This window comes from Crocodylus porosus, unplaced genomic scaffold (assembly GCF_001723895.1).
Source record: "Crocodylus porosus isolate Cpor-Errol unplaced genomic scaffold, CroPor_comp1, whole genome shotgun sequence".
NCBI lineage: Eukaryota > Metazoa > Chordata > Crocodylia > Crocodylidae > Crocodylus > Crocodylus porosus.
The window spans coordinates 8,524,078-8,543,827 of record NW_017728939.1 but is presented as its reverse complement, the minus strand read 5'-3'; the positions used below and the strand labels follow the sequence as shown (position 1 = coordinate 8,543,827).

At 39.1% G+C, this 19,750-nt stretch overlaps 1 protein-coding gene and 1 pseudogene across 1 annotated transcript; both read right to left on the bottom strand.

Annotated features, from left to right (window-relative positions):
• Positions 1 to 4,485: 4,485 nt before the first annotated feature.
• On the bottom strand, positions 4,486 to 6,315 carry LOC109318347 (annotated as a pseudogene).
• A 1,550-nt stretch (positions 6,316 to 7,865) lies between these two features.
• On the bottom strand, positions 7,866 to 19,510 carry ZBTB8B (zinc finger and BTB domain containing 8B). Its single transcript, XM_019547832.1, has 3 exons — positions 18,231 to 19,510; positions 15,410 to 15,588; positions 7,866 to 15,023 (listed from the first exon to the last, which is right to left on the bottom strand). The coding sequence occupies exons 1-3, from the start codon at positions 19,174 to 19,176 to the stop codon at positions 14,706 to 14,708; spliced, it is 1,443 nt and encodes a 480-aa protein (XP_019403377.1). The 5' UTR covers positions 19,177 to 19,510; the 3' UTR covers positions 7,866 to 14,705.
• Between the last annotated feature and the right edge of the window lie 240 nt (positions 19,511 to 19,750).

Below are 19,750 nucleotides of genomic sequence, written 5' to 3'. Positions count from 1 at the left end.
CCCTCTGTTGCTCTGACCCATGGCCACCTCTGTAATCCCTGGTTCAGCTCCCAGCTCTACCTACTAGCCTGGATGACCCAGTAGACTGTGATACTATTTACTCCTTAGTCTCTGTACTTAACTTTAAACAAGATTGTCAGTCATATAAATATTGTTGATTTTTGTGGAAATCTTACTGAGACAACTGGTTCATTTAATCATGGGCCACCAAACAACTTTGAACTTATAATGTCTGTCAGAGATAGAGACAAACTACGCCAGGGGTGAAACGCTCTGTCTCCCATTACAGTGATATGACCCACTCTGTTGAGGGTAAGAAATGAAAAATAGGAGCTAGCAACTACTTTTTTCCCTCTGAAAATCAGCAGTCATCTTGTTTTGACTGGTAGTATCATCATAAACTATGCAAAGCGTCAATAGATGCATAGTTCTGGCTAATTAATAATCTTTAGTCAAAGGGGAAAAAACTGTAGAAACAGACGTTTCACAGTTCAGGACTGAGGTTTGGGCAAAATGATGAGGTTTAGAAGATATTTGTCCTTTCAGGGCTATAACATTTTTCTGGAAAAGAGGGTGATAGAAAGATAAGCAACACTGGGAAACACTGAGCTATTCTAGACAGGAACATGAAAGTAATGCTTAATTTGAACACTTGCTGTACAATACATTTATTTTCAATGTCTGGGTTATATAATTATACTATCATTTACCACTGTGTTCTGAAAACAACAGCACCATGATCATGTTACAATCAGAGTTGTTCTTCAAATCCAAACCGTGTGACAATGAAGATGATGCTTTAGGTCTGCTTTCTGCTTCACCATATGGGTACAGAATGGACACTTGAGCCTCATAGCATCTGTTACAAAATAGTCCTGTCAATTTTTAAACATTTCAGGCCTTTCCTATTAATGGGAAAAAGCAATGACTGAACTTCCTAATTGTAGTGAAGGTTATCAAGCTTACCAAAGTTACTGGATTTTCTGATTTCTAAGTTATATTTTGATTATGAAAGTCAGGAAGAATTCTAACAGCCTTTTTCCCTTAAAACTGAAATATTGATAATTGCATATCTTTCCAAACAATGTTGAGTTTCTAGCATAGCTACTTGAAGCATCATTAAAGAACTACCAGTTTTACTAATGTGTTTATACAAAACAAGTGTCTTTGCTAGCTGACCTTAAACTCCTGCCAGATTAAGTATTTTAGTGTTGACACAATCCAAGGTTTTCGACATTGCCTTTGCTATTATGAAAGTAATTGTGATGTTATGAACATCAGATTGTGACAAAAATTAATAAATCAATCAGAAGAAATAAGATAGATAAAACATAAATTCTGCTTACATTCAAAATGTATTGGTGATTGCAGATAATTACAAAATAAATTCATTGAAAGAATGGCAATAAGAGATTGTTTCTCCTTTCTGAAACATACTTGAATTCTGAAACTCTGTTCCTTTGTTCTCAATAAAGGACTTCCCTGCTGCCCTCCATGTCTTCATTCACTCTTCAGCCTACAGCATGCCAACCTCCCCTGGCCAAATGCAATATAGCAGGATGACCTTCAAGAGCAAGTCTGAACTGGTACATTTGTTTCTGATCCTCAGCCACATTAAGGTCTGGACTCTTGCAGTCCTGTAACTAGCCTGAGGGCAAGGTGAAGAAGGCGGAAAGCTACCTGGGTGGAAAATCAAGCTTTCTATCTGGAGATTTGAAGGGCAGTACTGTGGCTGTTAATTCTATGCTGCAAAGGACCTGTAGAAATGCTAATGAGGACAAGGGACTGCCTCGAAATAGTATGGACCTATGCAACCAAGAAAGAGTGAAAGGGACTATTTACAGACTGTAATGAGAGAACTACAGGAGCCAGCTGATGAGATGGGGTGAAAAAGGACTTTTTCATCAAGTATTGGAATGTACCTGGTATATTAGTAATCCAGACACCAAAAAGGGAATTTTGATATTTTGTATATGTGTTTATCCCAATCCAGGGAAAGGAAGAAAATTAGATTTGGCCATGCACCTAAGAAGGGCATGACTATGTACCTATAACACAAGTCAGACTGATGAAACTGCTTTTTGAGCCAAATGCTATATGTGGTGGTTGTGTTCTAGAGAGGTCAAAAAAAACTCCCCTGGACCCTTTTGGAAAACAGGTTAAGTGCAAATATGTGATTGGAACCCACCATCCAGAGGGCCCTTTCAAGTCCGGTGGTCCTATGATAAAATACAGATTTCAGAACTTGCCTTTTTACATCATGTAGTCTTCTTAGTGATGGACAATACACAGAAATGAATCGACTACTATTATAGCCTTTCGATTGCTTAAAGGACTGTAGAATCCTCGTGGAAATCTGTTAAAAATGTTCTTGCCTTCCTGTCAGCAGGGGAGACAGAGAAGGAACTAGTCAATTCCTATCCTTGCTGAGAAGCTTGCTTCAGTTTGTTCTGTGTCTCAGCAGGAGAGTAATTCAAATCGATATAGCATTGCCATATGCAAGATTTTTCATCTGTATTTCCTTAAACAGTTTTTTGGTGAGAAACAGTGAAATGGCTGCTTGCTGTGCGTTAAACAGAACCATAAGCTATAAGCCTATTTTATTCTGTGATAAGCTGGTTTTAGTTGCGTGTTGCTTTTCTTAGCTTTCCTGCTAAGCTAAAGACTATTTTCTAGTCTCATTCTCTCTGGAGCCCTACATTGAAAGTTCAGTACACCACCAAAAGAAGCCATTGAACCTCAAAGTGATAGCCAAAACAAGGGGGTAGCCTGCAGCAATGGAAGGCATTCAGAAGGTATTTTCTTGCAAAATTTTTTCCATTACTAATTCAGAGTCAGTATACAGACACTGCTACTGGGGCTTAATTGAGGCAATAGCCAACTATTACCTCTTCACAAAGGAGCTGTGTAACTATAAGAGATTTATTAGCTGCTTCTTTTTAAAAGAACTAGACACAGGAGCTTCAAGACTGGTCAGTGGGTCTTTCAACATGTTTATTATTGAAAAAAAAAAAGGTAAGGCGTCCATTAAGAGAGAAAAGCAATATATAGCTAATAATATCTTTCCCTTGTAAGTTTTATATCAAGGAATTTTAAAATATTTGCCTCTCAATAAATAAAATCTGGAGGAAGATTCTTCAAAAAGCTCAGGTTTAGGCACTAAATTGGATACAGATTTGCTTAGGTTCCTCAAAACTGAATCAAACCCTCTGTGTAGCTGGAGCAACTCAATTACAATACACCTTTTGTCTTTTTTTCCTGCTTGTTTTTGTTGTTGGGGAATAAAGTCTGTATGATATATTTAGAATATAGGCAGTCCTCAACTTTACGATGTTTGAGTTACGATGAACAGCACTTACGACGTTTATAAATTGACACCTCCTTTTGACTTTCCAACACTTTCTTGGTCAATTGATAGAAGTTTGGTCAATTTATAGGAAGGATGGAGTGCTTAAACCAGGGGTTCTCAATCCCCAACCAACGGATCCATGTCACCTGGCTCACGATGCTCCCCATACATCTAGAAAATTGGCAGCAGGAAGAAAAGGTTGGGCACCACTTGTCTGAACTATAAAAAATAAAGAATCACTAACTGGTGTTCTATCTGGTACAATGTTTTTTCTGTTTGTAAAGCTCATATAAAATGGATTGGTATATACACTGGTGAAAACTGAATGACAATTTCTCTGTGGTACCTACACATTTCCAGAACCCTGTGAAGACCTTGGGTAAATAACACATATTGTTTCCTGAAGGAGCATTATGTATTTGTCAGCTATATTTAGGGTATACCCAAGACAAGTTCAAGTTTGAAGACTCTCTTGGACTTCCCTAAATGCTAGCTTTCATCCTGGGCAAGTCGAAGAAACATATCAGTGCATTCTTTCACTCATTACCAGCAAATTTGTTCGGTTTTCTGCTAGACACTCTTCTCTCAGATTGTTCTTTCATGTGGTATTCCATCAGTTTGACTTCTCCAGTGGTAGTTTGGAGTAACACTGCTAATCATGGCATTTTAAGTTAGTACACATTTCTGTTAGTTGTCCTTGGTAGCAATAATTGCAGGAAATTGCTATTAGAAAAATCCTTTCTAGAGGGATTTTTTTTAAGTTTTCAGTGAGGCAACAGTCATTATGTAAAGGGGGATCCTAAAATGAGACGTGATGATATCGATTATCAAATAGTGACTGGCAACAAAGCATTTTTTATCAAGTTCTTTGGACAAAAAAGTATTTGTTTATTGTAACAAACCTTAATGGAATCTCACTTATCAAGCATTCAAAGTAATTGTAAAGATGTATTGGTTATGTCTGAATGATCAACAATCTGAAAATATAACACTGAAGCTTAAGTTTAGTGCATTACTATAACTGGGTTTTTTTTTCAATGTCTAAAGCTGATGATGTTGAGTTGAGTTTTCAGGCGTGGTACAAAACATCAGCAGAAAAAAATCATATAAAATCCCAACAGCAAAGTAGTAAATATTTAGTTTACTTTTACCTTCAATCCAACTCCCCCGACACCTAAAATTGTGGGTATATTTGCAGACAACTCATCTATTTGGATGATTCAGATTTGCTGGCTTATCTAAGTGATTCACATTCCTACTGGGGCACTAGCAAACTCTTTAGCAACAACTCTGACCCCAAATCGTTCTGATACCCAACATGGGCAGAGTCAACTTCTGTATCAAGCTGGACTTGCTCAACAAATTGAGAAATGTGACTGACTGGCTCTGCATCTCTAGCTCCGTATTTCCATGATTTATAAGGTGGTACGTCAGAGGACTGTGACAATCCAATACGTTTGATACATTTTTTAATGGGATGTCTTCTTTGAGTCTGTTTGGTCAGGTGAGATCATTTGGTGTTCCTTTCTGAAGCCGGAGAGTAAGTGCCATTACTCCAGGAATTCCTACCCACCACAGACACCCCAAGATCAGAGTCCATTTCCAAGCGTGGAGGACTGCTGTCCATTCTGTCCTGTATAAACATGGACTCTTGGCTTCACTGGTGTTGAGCTCTTTTTCTGAAAGTCCAAAGTAGCAATCCTTCTCCTTCTCACTGATGTCCAGTAAGGATTTAATAAATGTCTTACAAGCACAGATGATATCTGTCATCTGCAGGTAGCTAGCAGCTGATATTACCTCTATCATATTTTGACCAGTAAGGGATAAGGCGCCTGAATACACAAAGTCCAGCATGACCACGGGAGAACATGGGGAGAAGTGGCCATGCTGGAGGAGAGAGACAGGCTGCAACTAGATCTGGACAGGTTACAGGGGTGGGCGGACGAGAATAGGATGGGTTTCAACACTGACAAGTGCAAGGTGCTGCACCTGGGCAGGAAGAACCAGCACCATACCTACAGGTTGGGGAACTCCCTTCTCACCAGTGCAGAGGCAGAAAAGGACCTTGGAGTCATCATTGATGCCAAGATGAACATGGGCCGGCAGTGTGGGGACGCGGTCAGGAAGGCCAACTGCACCTTGTCATGCATCCACAGATGCATCTCGAGCAGGTCCAAGGATGTGATCCTCCCCCTCTATGCGGCACTGGTCAGGCCGCAGCTGGAGTACTGCATCCAGTTCTGGGCGCCACACTTCAGGAGGGATGTGGAGAACATGGAGAGGGTCCAGAGGAGGCCACTCACATGATCAGGGGGCAGCAGGGCAGGCCCTACGAGGAGAGGCTACGGGACCTGAACCTGTTCAGCTTCCACAAAAGAAGGCTGAGGGGTGATCTGGTAGCCATTTACAAACTGGCCAAGGGGGACCATCAGGCTATGGGGGAGTCTCTGTTCCTCTGAGCACTACCAGGAATAACAAGAAACAACGGCCATAAGTTGACCGAGAGTAGATTCAGGTTAGATATCAAGAGGTGCTATGTCACAGTCAGGGCGGCTAGGACCTGGAACCAGCTTCTAAGGGAAGTGGTGCTCGCTCTTATCCTGGGGGTCTTCAAAAGGAGGCTAGACAGACACCTTGCCGGGGTTGTTTGACCCCAGCGTTCTTTCCTGCCTATGGCAGGGAGTCGGACTTGATGATCTACTCAGGTACCTTCAGACCCTACCAACTATGAAACTATGAAAGTATCAGGGGAGAACATATGAAAAGTAGCTGTTGTTGGCTAGCTAGTGTCTTTTGAGCTCTGGGAAAAAAGCATGTTGAAATAGCTGGTACTGGCAAACAGCACATTTCGATGTGTATTGAAGACTTTCCCCTCAACCAGGATACTGCAGTCACAGAATAAGCCTTGCCTGCGTTTGCTCATTCAGTTGCTGTAGGAGGTGAGACTGGCAAGAAGAAACATCCATTCCACAGAGGGCCAAACAAGAACTACTATCAAAAATTAAACGTTATATTTATAAACCTGGGCAATATGAAAGGAATCATCCGATTGGCTTGGCAAAGGTTCACCTGTATAGGTGTACCACCCACTCCATTTCAGGATCTTGATAGATATCACAATCTAAGCAAGGCTGCTTGTTGTCAGTATTTGATTAAAAAATACTGGTACAGCCCTGGGTGGTGATGTAATTTCAGTAAGTGCCAACCTTTCCTCAAAGCAAGTCATGAAACAATGCGCTAGCATGATACTAATACAGTTCTGCCTTTCAACAGGGATTCTGAACACTCTTCATCAGGGCACTTTTTTTCAGCTAAACTGTCTTGGCCCAAAGTGATGGCCAAATTCCTACTGTTGGTGTATTTATGTTCGGCCTTCCTAAAGTCCTCTGAAGTTTCAGTAGGTAATTGTATTATTCAGTTTATTTTCTAAATCAGTGGTTTTCAACTTGTGCTCCACAGACTGTCTAAGGGGTCCACAAAAGATGACTATGATCAAACAAAAGTATGTGAATCCCCACATTCACAATTCAAAGGGGTCCGCACCTCCATTCAAAATTTTTAGGGGTCCACAAATGAAAAAGATTGAAAATCACTGTTCTAAATCATCATGCATTACTGATGTGTTGCTAAAAGTTGTCACGTTATGCCACTGGATGGGTTGAAACTTTTTAGTGGGTTAAGTTATTTTAGTATGTCATTTGGAAAGATTTCCTTTGTGGGATGAATGCCATTGCATAAACACAAATTTAAAAAACACTAATAAAATATTGCCTTTGTTGCTTAAGCAGTAGCAAAAAACTGGGGGAAAAGATCTAGTTGAGTAATATATTTTTTTACACTGCCCAAAGTTACTATTTGTAACTTTCGAGAAGAGGTGGGTGATACTGAAACACAAACTGTCAGTATTAGCAATTACAATTAACAACTCTTCTTTAGATACAGAATATTTTAAAAGTACCAATCCCATAATTAGTAATCAGGTATTGATTGTGATGGAAAGAGAATGTAAACAGTAGTTTACCCTTAATAGCAATTTTTTCTTTCCAACATCCATTCCTGCAAGAGCTTATGTCAGGGCTACCTTTTTTGGCAAAACGGACTAATGTAAGATGGTCTTAAGCACCCAATCACTGCTATGTGTTCGCATATACAAAGGAATGGTGCCTGCTCCCTGTTGGGCTGAGCCACATTGGGGCTGCAGAGCCACTGGGAGTATAGCCCTCATTCTCCCCTCTCCCCACAACCTAGCTGACTGCTTCGAAACTTGAAACATTTCAACTACCCTTGTTTTGTTTCGAGGCTGTTTTGAAGCCCTTTATTTTGTTGTAGCTTCTTTGAGCTTGAAATGAGTTCAAATGAAACAGCCAACGAAATTTCGCGCAGCCCTAGTGAGCTGACATACTCATTTAGTCTCCTAATTGCTGTCTCCTGAACAGGTACTAACTTGGAACATTGCACAGAGTAACTTCAGCCATCTACTTCAGGCAGTACACAAGCTGTCTATGCAAAAAGAAAATAAAAACATGCCACATTTTTTATTGTTAGATATTTGAGTTTTCTGTTCTTTAACTATAAAAGAACTGGACTACATACAACAATATAAACATATAATACATATACAATTTAACATACAATAAAGACAAATTCAGTAATGCACCACTGTAGAAAAAAAGTTACAAAAAAGCACTTAAAGATTTGTTTCCCACCCCTTAAAAAGGGTAAATTGCTGCTATATGTTGGTGGTATACACAAATTTTCAACTTTGGTTTAATTAACTTTTAAATCAGCCACCCTGATACACACACACACGCGCGCGCGCGCACACACACACACACACACACACATCAGTATCAGAGGGACAAATACACTTGGAAACCTATCAGCTAATGATAAAATGTCAGTGCTGCTTTCCCATTAGTGACCACTGGAACTTTTCCAGTATTAAGATCTCCAAAGGTCTGCCTGGCTAGCACTTCTCCTATTGCACAATGAAAGGTTTAAATACTGTGCAGTAATCTTTTGTCAGACACTGAAAAGATCCTAGTGTTAGAGCTGCACAGTGAGACTAGTGTTCCACATAAAACTATTGTCCCTAAATGCTTATGGAACCAGGGTATAATCGATTAGATGTCAGTTCCCTCTCTCTCCTCAAGAGAAAGGGTTGCCTTAGTATTTCATTTTTAAAAAACTGTATCTTACCTTGCTGTTACATAATAATAAAAATACCAAGGCATTTTTAAAAAGTCGCATTTCTCTCCTGTTTTTAACTGTGTATTCAACTGAAAGTACTATTTAAAACAGTGAAAATATAACAGAAGTTGGAGACTTACAGAAAAAGTAGGGATAACTGAAGAACTTCCTCCACATTTGTTTGCTTATCTTTTGTAACTAAGCATGCTTCATATTTATTACTGTCATACATCAGGAAGATTTGGTTTAGTTAACCAACTCATCTGTTTCAAGAAGTTGATTTAACCCTAATATTCAAAAAATACTTGTTGTCATGCTGGCCTTCAAAAGTGGAAAGGCAGAAAACAGCCTTTACTGGATCAGCAAGTACACTAAAGTGTATAATTCTGATTTCATATTGGGCTCCATAAAGATAAACCGTATATTGACTTTGAGACCCATGCCTTGAAGACCTTAAAAGGTACTTGGCTGGATCAAATATAGGTGCTTTCAGGTCAAAAAGCTTCTGATATTAGATGCTGGCTTAACTTTTGGGTGGTTTAACAGTCTCTCAGTTTAATATAGAAGCTAATGAGTCCCCAAAATGGAAATATTCTAAATTATTTGTTGATCCAGTAAAAGATGCAACATTATCTACCTGCTCCAACAATAAAACTTAAAAAAAAAAATAAAAATAGAGCATTTCTAAAGCAAACAATTTAAAATTTCTATTTGAACAGTATATGGGATATTTAATCTCTCTCATTATTAGTTATTTGGGCTCAAACAGTAATAAAATAATTAGAATATCATTGGCACAATCAATGACACCAACATTAACTTAGCATTCACATAATAAACTTCAGTTTCAGAGGTACATAAGTAACTGAAATTTCAATACAAACTAAATCTTACTGTTCAAAAATACCTGAAGGACTATTTCTGATCTGGCCCCTAGTGTTCCAAAAAAAAAAAAAAAAAAAAAAAAAAAATAAAATACAATCATGCTTAACTTCATGCCTGATTAGTTCCATGTTGCATACAGCCACTCAATCAAGTATGTATTTAAGTCTTTATAGGACTGTAGCTACAGGTATGTAAGAAACCTAAACTCACATATTTTAGTAATTCTAATTTTAAATCAAAACTGTTCTGCAAATGTTTTTGCAGGTCTATAGTTTTGAATGTAGAATACTGCTTCTCTATTTTGGGATGGTGTTTAAATCACTATGTAATGTAACTGTCATATTTAATTTGTGACTGTGCTTACACTGATTTAAAATAGAAGTTTAATTTAAAAGAGCAAGTACTTGCTTTAGTCATTGTCAGGAGCCTTCCTAACTAAACATTCAAGTTTGCCCGGGCAATAGTAACACCACCACCATAGTGGTGGCCTGAATCCTACTACAATCTGTACATGGGAGAGCCAGTGACAGGATCATGACTCCATTTCCTTAACTACCAAATTTTCATTTAAGAACAGCTGAAGTCTTTAAAAGATTTGTAACAATTCCACACACATAGTAAGTCTAAACTTGAAAGTTCCAGAACTGAAACCTCAATCAACCACCAAACTTATTTGTATTGGTCATACTGCATTATATTGTACTTTCCACTTTCTAAGAAGGTGAAGGAGGAAAACAACCCACAAAATAAAATTATGCATGCCATAGTGCAGAAGCGTATTATCAACTTTTAGGTTTAACCCCAAATTTTAGTCCTGTGAAGACAGACAAACTTTTATGCAGTGTATAGCCAACAAATATGTTTCCACCTGTTAGCAAATGATAATGGTTCATTTAAAAATGTGTGCAATTCCTATGTGATGTTTGCAACTCCAATGCTGTAGCATTAGAGTTATAATATAACCATAATATAACACATTCATTCTTGACATGGAAGAAATGCAAAAAGAAAACTAGTGAAAAGTAAAGTGTATTTCTTAACTGTTCACTTAATATAAACACATTTAAAATAATACTTGTTTTGGATTTTCTTAAATGTACTACTGTTATTTTTGTAACATACAAGTTTGTCACCACTGGGGAAGATAAGGGGGAAAAAAATCTCTCTCTCTCTCCAAGTTTATGATATGCATATGACACCACTTGCTGTGTAGCCAGTTTCAGTGCTTTCTTGGCAGCATGCTGCCCACTCCTCATACTGCTACAGAGGAGGGGAAAAGACAAAAAAAAAAAAAAAGAATGATACCAAAATCATAAAAATAGGTAAGGAAAGTCAGTTAGGAGTAATACCCGATTATACTTTTGATACTGATTAGACTTTTATTTGCTTCCCACTAAAGACTGGATTTTTATTTACACATGGTCCATTTTCAGCAACAAATGGATTGAATTTCCAGAAATTAAAAATGGAGTAAAAGCCTTGAAATTTCAACAATTTATGCAGTCAATTTGTGTATGTTTTGTAAAATACAAGAATCACTACCTCAAATAGTTTATTTCTAGAAAGGGCCAATAACTTTTAGATTGCTTCAGTATCCAATAATGTAGTAAGCTCACCTATGTAAACAAGGTTCATCTTACAGGAGTTTGGGTTAATTAAAAGGTAGACTAGGTTCAGACTCCAGCTATCAAATTGCTTTTCAAGTATCAAACAAACAAAGTTATTCAATTTTGGAAGATTACTATTTTTAAGGTTAAATCAGGTCTTGCACCAGGAAGTGAAATGCACTATTGATATCTCCGCAGCATGCATTTCTTCAGTGAAAAACACTGCAATTATGTGCAGAAATAAATTAAGATATCCATTCCTGAACAAAGATCAGGAATGGATCAGGAATTACAGGAATACATCAGGAATTATGAAGAAGTTTAAGATATGTAGTTTCCATGACCTTTTAAAAACTTTGAGAGAAAAAAGATCACATTAGAAACTAGACACCTAAAAACAGTCATTTGAGTCTTCATTAAGCACCATATGAATATTCTTTTAGAACAGATAGATCATTTCCTCAAAGCTTGCAAAGGCTGAATTCTCAAAGGAAGGTTTCAGGGAAACATCATGGTACTGGGTGGGAAGCACAGAAAACAGATTTACATGAACATCTATCACAAGAAAGTGAATAAAGTACATCTTTTTCTACTAAATACAAAGGCTGAAGCAAGGCCCACTGAAAAACAAAGCAGCACAATATGACAGAACAGGAAATAGCAATTTTGGTGGTTACTTTCAAATGGTATGTGAATTGAATGTCTTTCCCACCCACCCCTTTTCCCCCCACATTACACAAAAGTTAATACAGGTCCATTCTCTATGCACGAGACACACAAGAAAAATCTCTAAGACCAAAGAAAACAGGCTGAAATAGAATTGTTGAAGGTCACCTCTTAAATTTGGACATATAGACCTTCACAAGAGCAATGAATTCCCTCCTTTGGAGGTCTCCACAATTTCAGAGTTCACTAGTACATGTCTCGCCACAGCTATGCAGCTTTCTTTGAATAATCACCAGAAAGCTCAATCATAGCTCATTAGCCAGTACCATATTCAACTGATATTCCAAGTCTAATGGCCTCTAAAATATTTACAAGAAGGTGGCATCTCTCTGTCAGATTGACCATAAAGATCAGCTTGCCTATTCATTAAAGGTTAGTTAGAGTCACTATTTACATTCCTATCCCACGTTCATTATACAATATAGCCCTCAACAGTCCTACATATGAGGATTTCTTTTCAAACATCTCCACACATAAAAGTCCTTCCCCTATCTGACAATCAAATCTCAGAAAATACCACTATGAAGCTGGGTTGACTAAGCAGAAATAATGAAGTAATTAGAGATAAACCCTATAGGACTATAGGCAGAATTTTCAAAAGTGACTTGCGTGATTTAAAAATCCACCTGGAGGGTGAGATTCTCAAAAGTGCTTGGCACCTAAAAATAGAGTAGGATTCTCCAAAGAGCTTAGATGCCATAAAGGCACCTAATAGAAACCGTTTAGGATGCTTTTGAAAATCTCACTGCTTTATTTAAGTGTCTGCTGGGTGACAGGTTCTTTTGAAAAATCTAACCTAGTACTAACAGTCTTCTTGGTACAACTGTGATATATCTGTTCAGATATCTCTAACATCAATTTACAAATTATTTGAAATAATTATTTAGGAGGATTTGTAACAAAGTCTGTTTACAAACAACATCCCTTTAGTATTTTGCACCACTCAATTTAAATCAGACAACATAAACCCAGACAGAGATGCGCACACAGGCAGAGAAGGTAGCGTTTAAAGAAATGTTGATTCTGGGGAGATTTATCAAATAGATCTATTTATCTTTCACTTATTTTTTTAATTTCTCACTACTTCACTAAATAATTAAAAAGTGACCTGTTTAAACAAAAGCTTTTTTTTTTCTTTCCTCATCCTACTTGATTTTGCAATGAAGTCATAATGCTACATTTGTGATACCATAATCACTTCTGTTCAAAATAAAGTGTGACATAACAGAATTATTGCTTCACTATAGGATGGAGCAGATAGAGAAGCTGAATTGCAGGCTACAATGTTCTCATTCAATCTTTGAAATAAAAGCACAAGGTATACAGAAAATAACTGGTTAAATTAGCTGCTTTTTTATAGAAATGTTCTATTTCGTTTTTCCCAATGCAATGTCTTCCCTCAAAATATAAAACTAACATTTTCTTTAAGCGAGACGATCTTTTTTTAACACCAACATCTGGCTTCAATCTTCTGTTCTAACATTTGATCCAGAATGAAACTCCTATACAATATACCTTTTCACTAAACACTTATGAACAAGATAGTAAGAAAGGGCCATCTATGTAGAACATGCACTTTGACTTCATAGAATCCTCCAACATTGTCTCCTCATTAGTAGTAAGTTTAGAAGTAGCTTATCCATGAGCTCCCCCCAACCTGAGTTTCCCAGCTTAATTTCTATAGCTTACAGCAATTCACTACTGGAGAGGTAAACTGAATACAGTGACCTCATCACCTTCACAAACTAATTTGCACCTATCCCACAGGGAGAATGCAGGGTCCAAGTTGGAATTTTAGAGAGCACTTGGATGAATTCAGTAGACAATGTAAACCATCATGGCAATCGCCAAAGACTAAGAAGGAAAAAAAACTCTCTCACACACACACAAGGAAAAGAAAAGGATTTGCATATGGGGAGGCTATAGCATATTTCACATGGATACTTGCTTGACTGCTTTAAGTGTGGTTTACAGGAATATTTAATGTGTAGTTCAGATTTTTCTTTGGAATTGCCCCTTAGTTATAGTAGTTTAAATAATTAGATCTGTTGCTAATATAACTGGAATTCTGGAAGTTACCACATTTCTAGTCTACTAACATCATAACTTCTACTTTAAAAGGATGAAAACAGGACGATAGTGCACTTAATCTTGCTTGAGACCAGTGCTTGTTAGATGATATGATATTTTCCATGATTGTGAGTCACTCTTGATAGTTTTTAATCCAAATCTAACAGCATTCAAGACAGACTTGAAGATCCACAGCTCAAGTTCTGTTGCTCCCCAGCAAGGAGATGCAGCGAAAGAAAAGCTGCCCAGAAAATTGGCTTGCTCTCTGAAGCACGTGTAAATAAGCATATGTGAAGATTCTTTCCTGAATATACTTCCATCTGTAGCACAGGTCTTGTTATCTTGGTTGTTTATCCTGCTTTCCAGCTCAAATACTATTCTAAACTTAAGGTTAAATAAACTAGTAGGATCTACATATAGGACTATCATAACTGAGCTGGGAAGATGTTAAAGTAGTTTAGAGAAGTCTAAAGTTAATGATGAAATGTATTTTTTTTCCTAGATGATGCCTCCCCTTTGAGATCAGCAGTGGGGGCTGTGGCAGCATTATGGGAGGAAACTTAGTATCAAACGAACATGGAAATATTTCATCTATAAAAAAATGTTCTTTCCCTCAAAGCCGCTGTAGAAGCACAAATGGAGATTGCAAGGAACCCAGCCTCTGTTTAGCCAGGACAGGAAATTTCCCTCAGAATGCTAGTGCACAGCACTGGAACCTTAAAAAAAAAAATTCAAAATTAAATTCTTCTCTTGTGTTTTATCAAAAATGGAATCTGCTAATAAAACACTTGAAAGAACTGCATAAGTCTGCAGTTTTCTGCTGCAAAATGACAAATCTCAGAGATGGTGCTTTAAATCCTTCCACCTTCCTTTTGTTGCTACATAAGTGCCTCCCGGTCTGATAAACTCCTGTGGATTTCTTGTTTATCATCACCATCACCGTCGTCATCATCAGCTGGATCATTTTCCTCACCAGATTCCACGTATATGGGCCAGTCATTGTCCGTATCACCCTTTTCTTGACTTTCTGATGATGGTTCCATCAAACTCAGGTTAATAGGCATGGAATCCTCATGTGTAGTGGTTACACATGTGCAGCTGTCACACAAGCCAAAGCGTCGTAATCCCTGTGACAGGCTACTTGTAAACGTTCTTCTGCAACCTTTGCAGATAATTGGCTTATTTGATCGATGCACCTGAAGTAAGAAATAAAATGTCATGGTCAGTCGGGTGACCCATGTTCTCGCCCTGACCCTCCTAGGATACCATCTTCCTCATCTTTCCAAGACAGAACAGTGTCTAAAGCCAAACTTAAAAGACAGAAGATTCCCTTGAAATAACAAAGGGTGTGGACTAAAATAGTACTGTTGTATCAAATATCAGTCTCGTAGCTTTAACCACTGAGGTAGTCTGTTCTGTTGGCTGAAGACTATACTTCAAAACAACCATCATTCAAAACTTGATGTGTGTGTTCACCCCCCCCCCCCACTTACACAGGTCAGTGGAGTGAATGAGAAGCACTGAAGATATCAGCTTATCTATCTTTACTCCTCTGACAGCTAGCTGCTTACAATAAACTTACACTCAGAGCATGACTCCGAAGGTGCTCCTGCCGGGTGAAGCGCTTGCCACATGTCTCACAGGGATAGGGTCTTTCGCCTGTGTGGGAGCGGATGTGCCGTTTTAGTATTCCCTTCTGCTTAGCCGTGTAGGGACAGAATGGGCATTTGTGGAGCTTGATTGGCACAACTAACACATCACCTTTTAAAAATAAAACATATTATTTTAGACAATATGGCACAGTTACCTAAGCTGGCCTCTTACTCTCCTTGCCTGCAAGCTGGGCCAGAATACTTGCATCTTTTCCACTGTTTCTGCTTTACTTGGAATTTTTGTTCTGTTTCTAACGTAATGCTCTTTTGAAAGAGTTTATGGAGCTAGAGGTGCTCAGTCTCCTTGAAAAAATGAGACCATATGTAGACATACAGTCCAGTCTTTAAGCTTATTTGGCTGGAGATGGATGGACATAAATTTCGCAAAACCTAGTTTAAATTGCCAAAATTTGTTTTGGAAGCAATGCTCTTTAAACTACCTTTCATATTCCATCCTTTGAAAATGTCCTGTTACTGTCTACATTTCCTTTTAAAAAAGATGCACTGGAAGCTAGTCTTAAAGGGCACAAATAGCAGCAGAGAATTTTTACCATCTGCACCTACAACATGCCACAATTTAAAAAAGAAGGACCTTCCCAAGAGGGCAATTATGCCTGTGCCCCACTGAAGTCCAAGTCTTTCTACAGAACTAAGAAAAAGATTCAGAGTAGGCAAACACAAATAATAAACATAAATAAAATGTCTAAGGTGAGACGATGCCAAAATTGCTCACTGAATTTGAAGATTACATATGAAGTCAAAATGGGCAGCACTGAACTTAGTTATAGCAACTGACATACGACTGAAAATTAGTATATTGTATGAAATAACCACAATGAGAAGTACATTAAAAGATCAGAAGGTGGGGTTGTTGTTTTACGCACTGATTCAGAAAAAAAAGAGTATGCTTGAAAATGCTGATAACAAAAGCACCTAAACCAGTGAAAAGAAGAGTTTTCTGTCCTACTTTAAAATGTTAAAACAATCAATTTTCACAAGAGTAAGAATCCTAAAGACAGCAATTTCCTCTCCTCCCTGGTTTAAGTGATACATTTCTAGTCTCAGATTTCCAATGCATATTGTTAATTACTGAAGAGCTTTAGGGTTTATATGGATTTAACTTTTAATGCAAAATTAATAAAATCTAAAAAAAAAATTACCTGAAAAACATGAATGGGACACCAATGTTACTGTGTTAGGTAGAGTTCTCCACTTTACTACATCATTCTGGGAGCAAAAGATAAGATTTGTTGACAGTATCATATTACACTAACATTTTTTTTCAGTTATTCTAAACAACTGACGTACAGTTAATGACTTCTGCCAGATGAATGTTGGTTCATTGAGCAAAAGACATGGACCTGGTGTTCTTGAGCTAGAGGTGGCATGAATGTAGGGTTACCTTCTAAATATATGTTAAAAGTTAAATTTTTATTGTTTATCCCATTATTCATTAACTGGCATATTAAATCACCATAAGAACTGACATGTGTATCAGCCAAGGAATAGGACCCTAAGACGACAGTTTTTAAGAAGTAAAGCTAGTATCTGGGAAAAGAAATAGTGATCCAATTTACTACAAGCAGATGAAAGCCCCAAATCCTTAATATCCATTTCAGGAAATGTGTATATTATATTTACATGAGCTTTTTCTTCTTCTTCTTCAGGTCCCTGAAGTTGCTGCTACATAGCCTTCCTGCTGATGCTGAAACATCCCAGCATGCATTGGGCTAGTGAAAGCACAAGCAGCAGCCCTGATGATCAGCACTGGAGAAGGGCGTCTGCCTCTGGAGGAAAAGGTAAATCCAGTTTTATTCAATACTGAGCAAACTTTTAAGGTTTCCAATACTCTTACCTGATAGGATATATAATAGAGAAAGTTAGCAGCAAAAATTCAAGTAGTACTTAGTATTGAATAAAATTAACGGATTTCTGACATCTGAAGTTTGAAACAAGCAAACAAACATCAGCCGCCCAGCAACTGGCCAGCTGGTAGAAACTCCATTAGAAGCATCAGTAAATACCATCTTTTTTCACATACAACACAGCTTGGAATGTAATACATGCTTTGGTTTTGAAAGACAGGATGTTAAAAAAAAAAAAAAATACTCCCCTTGTAGTAACAGAGTAGCAGCAGCCAGGGAGCCAGCCTGCTCATTGTGTCCCTGCAGATCACTGCAAATTCTATTTCGTCTCACCCAGCACACAACAGAGCCTGCTCTTACTCTAGTTCTTGCATACAATGCACACTTCAGTTTCCAGCAGCTATTTTGTGGGGAAAAGATGCATGTTGTATGTGAGATAATATGGAATTTTGTCTCTCCATTTCTATAACACACCTGTCTTGAAGTTTTCTCGAACCATCCTTCTGAATTTATAAGAAGCCTTCACACACTAACAAATTTATGATGTAGAGTTTCTCTTTTTTATGTTTATCCTCCACTGCAGTATTTTCCCAAATAATATTATTTGATGGTGAAATAGTCTGGAATTCAATACGAGCTAGGTTTTAAATCAGAAAAACCTACCTTTAAACTACTGCACTGAAAAATGAGTGCAGCTTTCTTTTGAAGTCCAGAACTATAGTTTGTTTCACTATGGCATAAAATTCAGCAATACCTTCCTGTAAAGTACACTAAACAGCAACTGAAAATCAACTGTTCAATAAACAACAAAAGCCTTTTATGTATAATCAAGCACTTCCTCCACCTTCACACCACTATTCCACAGGCACAGGGATTCTCATCTCACCTGTATCTTCACCGTACCAGTCGCTGTGAATGTCCATCATGGAACTCATGGCCACCCCTGCATCCTCTGGCCTACCCTCAAAACCACGAACAAAGTGATGGACTACATCGTCTTTTCTCTGAGCGGTGCTATTGCGCAGCAGGGCCTCCAGGAACTGCTTCATATGATAGTTATTGCAGGCCAGGTCCACAGCCTGACCGCTGTGCAGCCCCTCTTCCATCTGCTCAAGAGACAGGGGAGTTGGATACTGCTGTAGTCGTTCACTCACTTCCACTTCCACTTCGTCCGAGTCAAACTCTACTTTGGGTTCCACCCCTTTGGGCAGTGAAGAATTAAGGTCGTCAGGGGAGTCGCTGCTGACGGGGTCTCTCACCACAAGTTCTAAGGGGTGGCAGCTGCTGCATTCACCGCAGGGAGGATCTCTCTGACAATCTGAAAGCCTTTCCTTTTCTTGCAGAGAAGAGACGGAGGCCGAGCACTGGTTCTTTGTACCATAAGAGGTGCCTTCTCTGGCAGAACTGGAGCTTCCACTATCAGCCTGATAGAAAGCAGCTTCTCTCTCTATTTTCCTGCAGATATCTAGAGATGACCTGATGTACGTTTTGCAGAAGTTAACCACATCAGTCATCTGCAGGTAGCTAGCTGCAGACATGACCTCGATAACATTTTCCCCACAGAGGTCCAGCTTCCCTGAATAAAGGAAATCTAAGATGATGGAAAAGGCCTCTGAAGTAACAATGTCCAAGGAAGCAGTGCTGTGTCGTCCGCTGTCTTGAATGTAGTGAATCAGTAAGGCTCGGAAGTAGCCGCTGTTGGCAAACAAAATGTTCTTGTGTGCTTTGAAGATCCTGCCTTCCACAATAATGCTGCAGTCGCAGAAAAAGTCCCTCTTCCGTTGCTCATTGAGCTCCCCCAGGAGCTTGGTGTAGTAGGACTGCATCTCCATTGCTCCTGCTGCTTCTGGTCACTGTCCAGAGGAAATACAAAGAGAAAACATCAGAAGAGAAATTCCTCCCCCTCTGCACGCGCAGACAAAACTTGCGGGCAGCACTCCCAGCCAGCGCATCCTTCCTTCCAGGCTTCCTCCCGAGAGCAAGAGCCCGACCACCGGCCACACTCGGGTCCTTCAAAACCAAACTCGCTTTCGAACCCCTCGAGCCGCCCTATAGCAACAGCAACAGGACAACTCACGGCGTTTGAAAAGGATTTCAGGAGGATCTTCAAAGTGACACCGCACTGACCACATCCAGAGAGGCGACCGTTTCTCATGTCTCACTGTCTCGAACAATGCGGCAACCCACAACACAGGCGAGCAGAGCTTGCGGTGTGCCCCCGACTGCTTCGGGGGGTCACAGCGACCCTCCCGCGGGCACCGTCTCGGCACCAGGGAAAATCCCCGCTCGTCCTGAGGAAGTTTTGCGGGGGGGGGATAGGAAAGGTCACCCCTACGCCGGGGGCGCGGCCACCGCCCTCCCTGGCGGGGCCCGGGCTGGCCAGCATCGCCCTGCACCCCGGGCAGC

Bases quoted from the DNA above. Each gene is read 5' to 3' on its own strand.
- ZBTB8B (XM_019547832.1), bottom strand. From the start codon at position 19,176: ATGGAGATGCAGTCCTACTACACCAAGCTCCTGGGGGAGCTCAATGAG. The intron at 15,589-18,230 runs GTGAGATGAGAA...TATTTTTAAAAG, and splicing joins CTGGTACGGTGAAGATACAG to GTGATGTGTTAGTTGTGCCA. The intron at 15,024-15,409 runs GTAAGTTTATTG...TTCTTACTTCAG, and splicing joins TTCGGAGTCATGCTCTGAGT to GTGCATCGATCAAATAAGCC.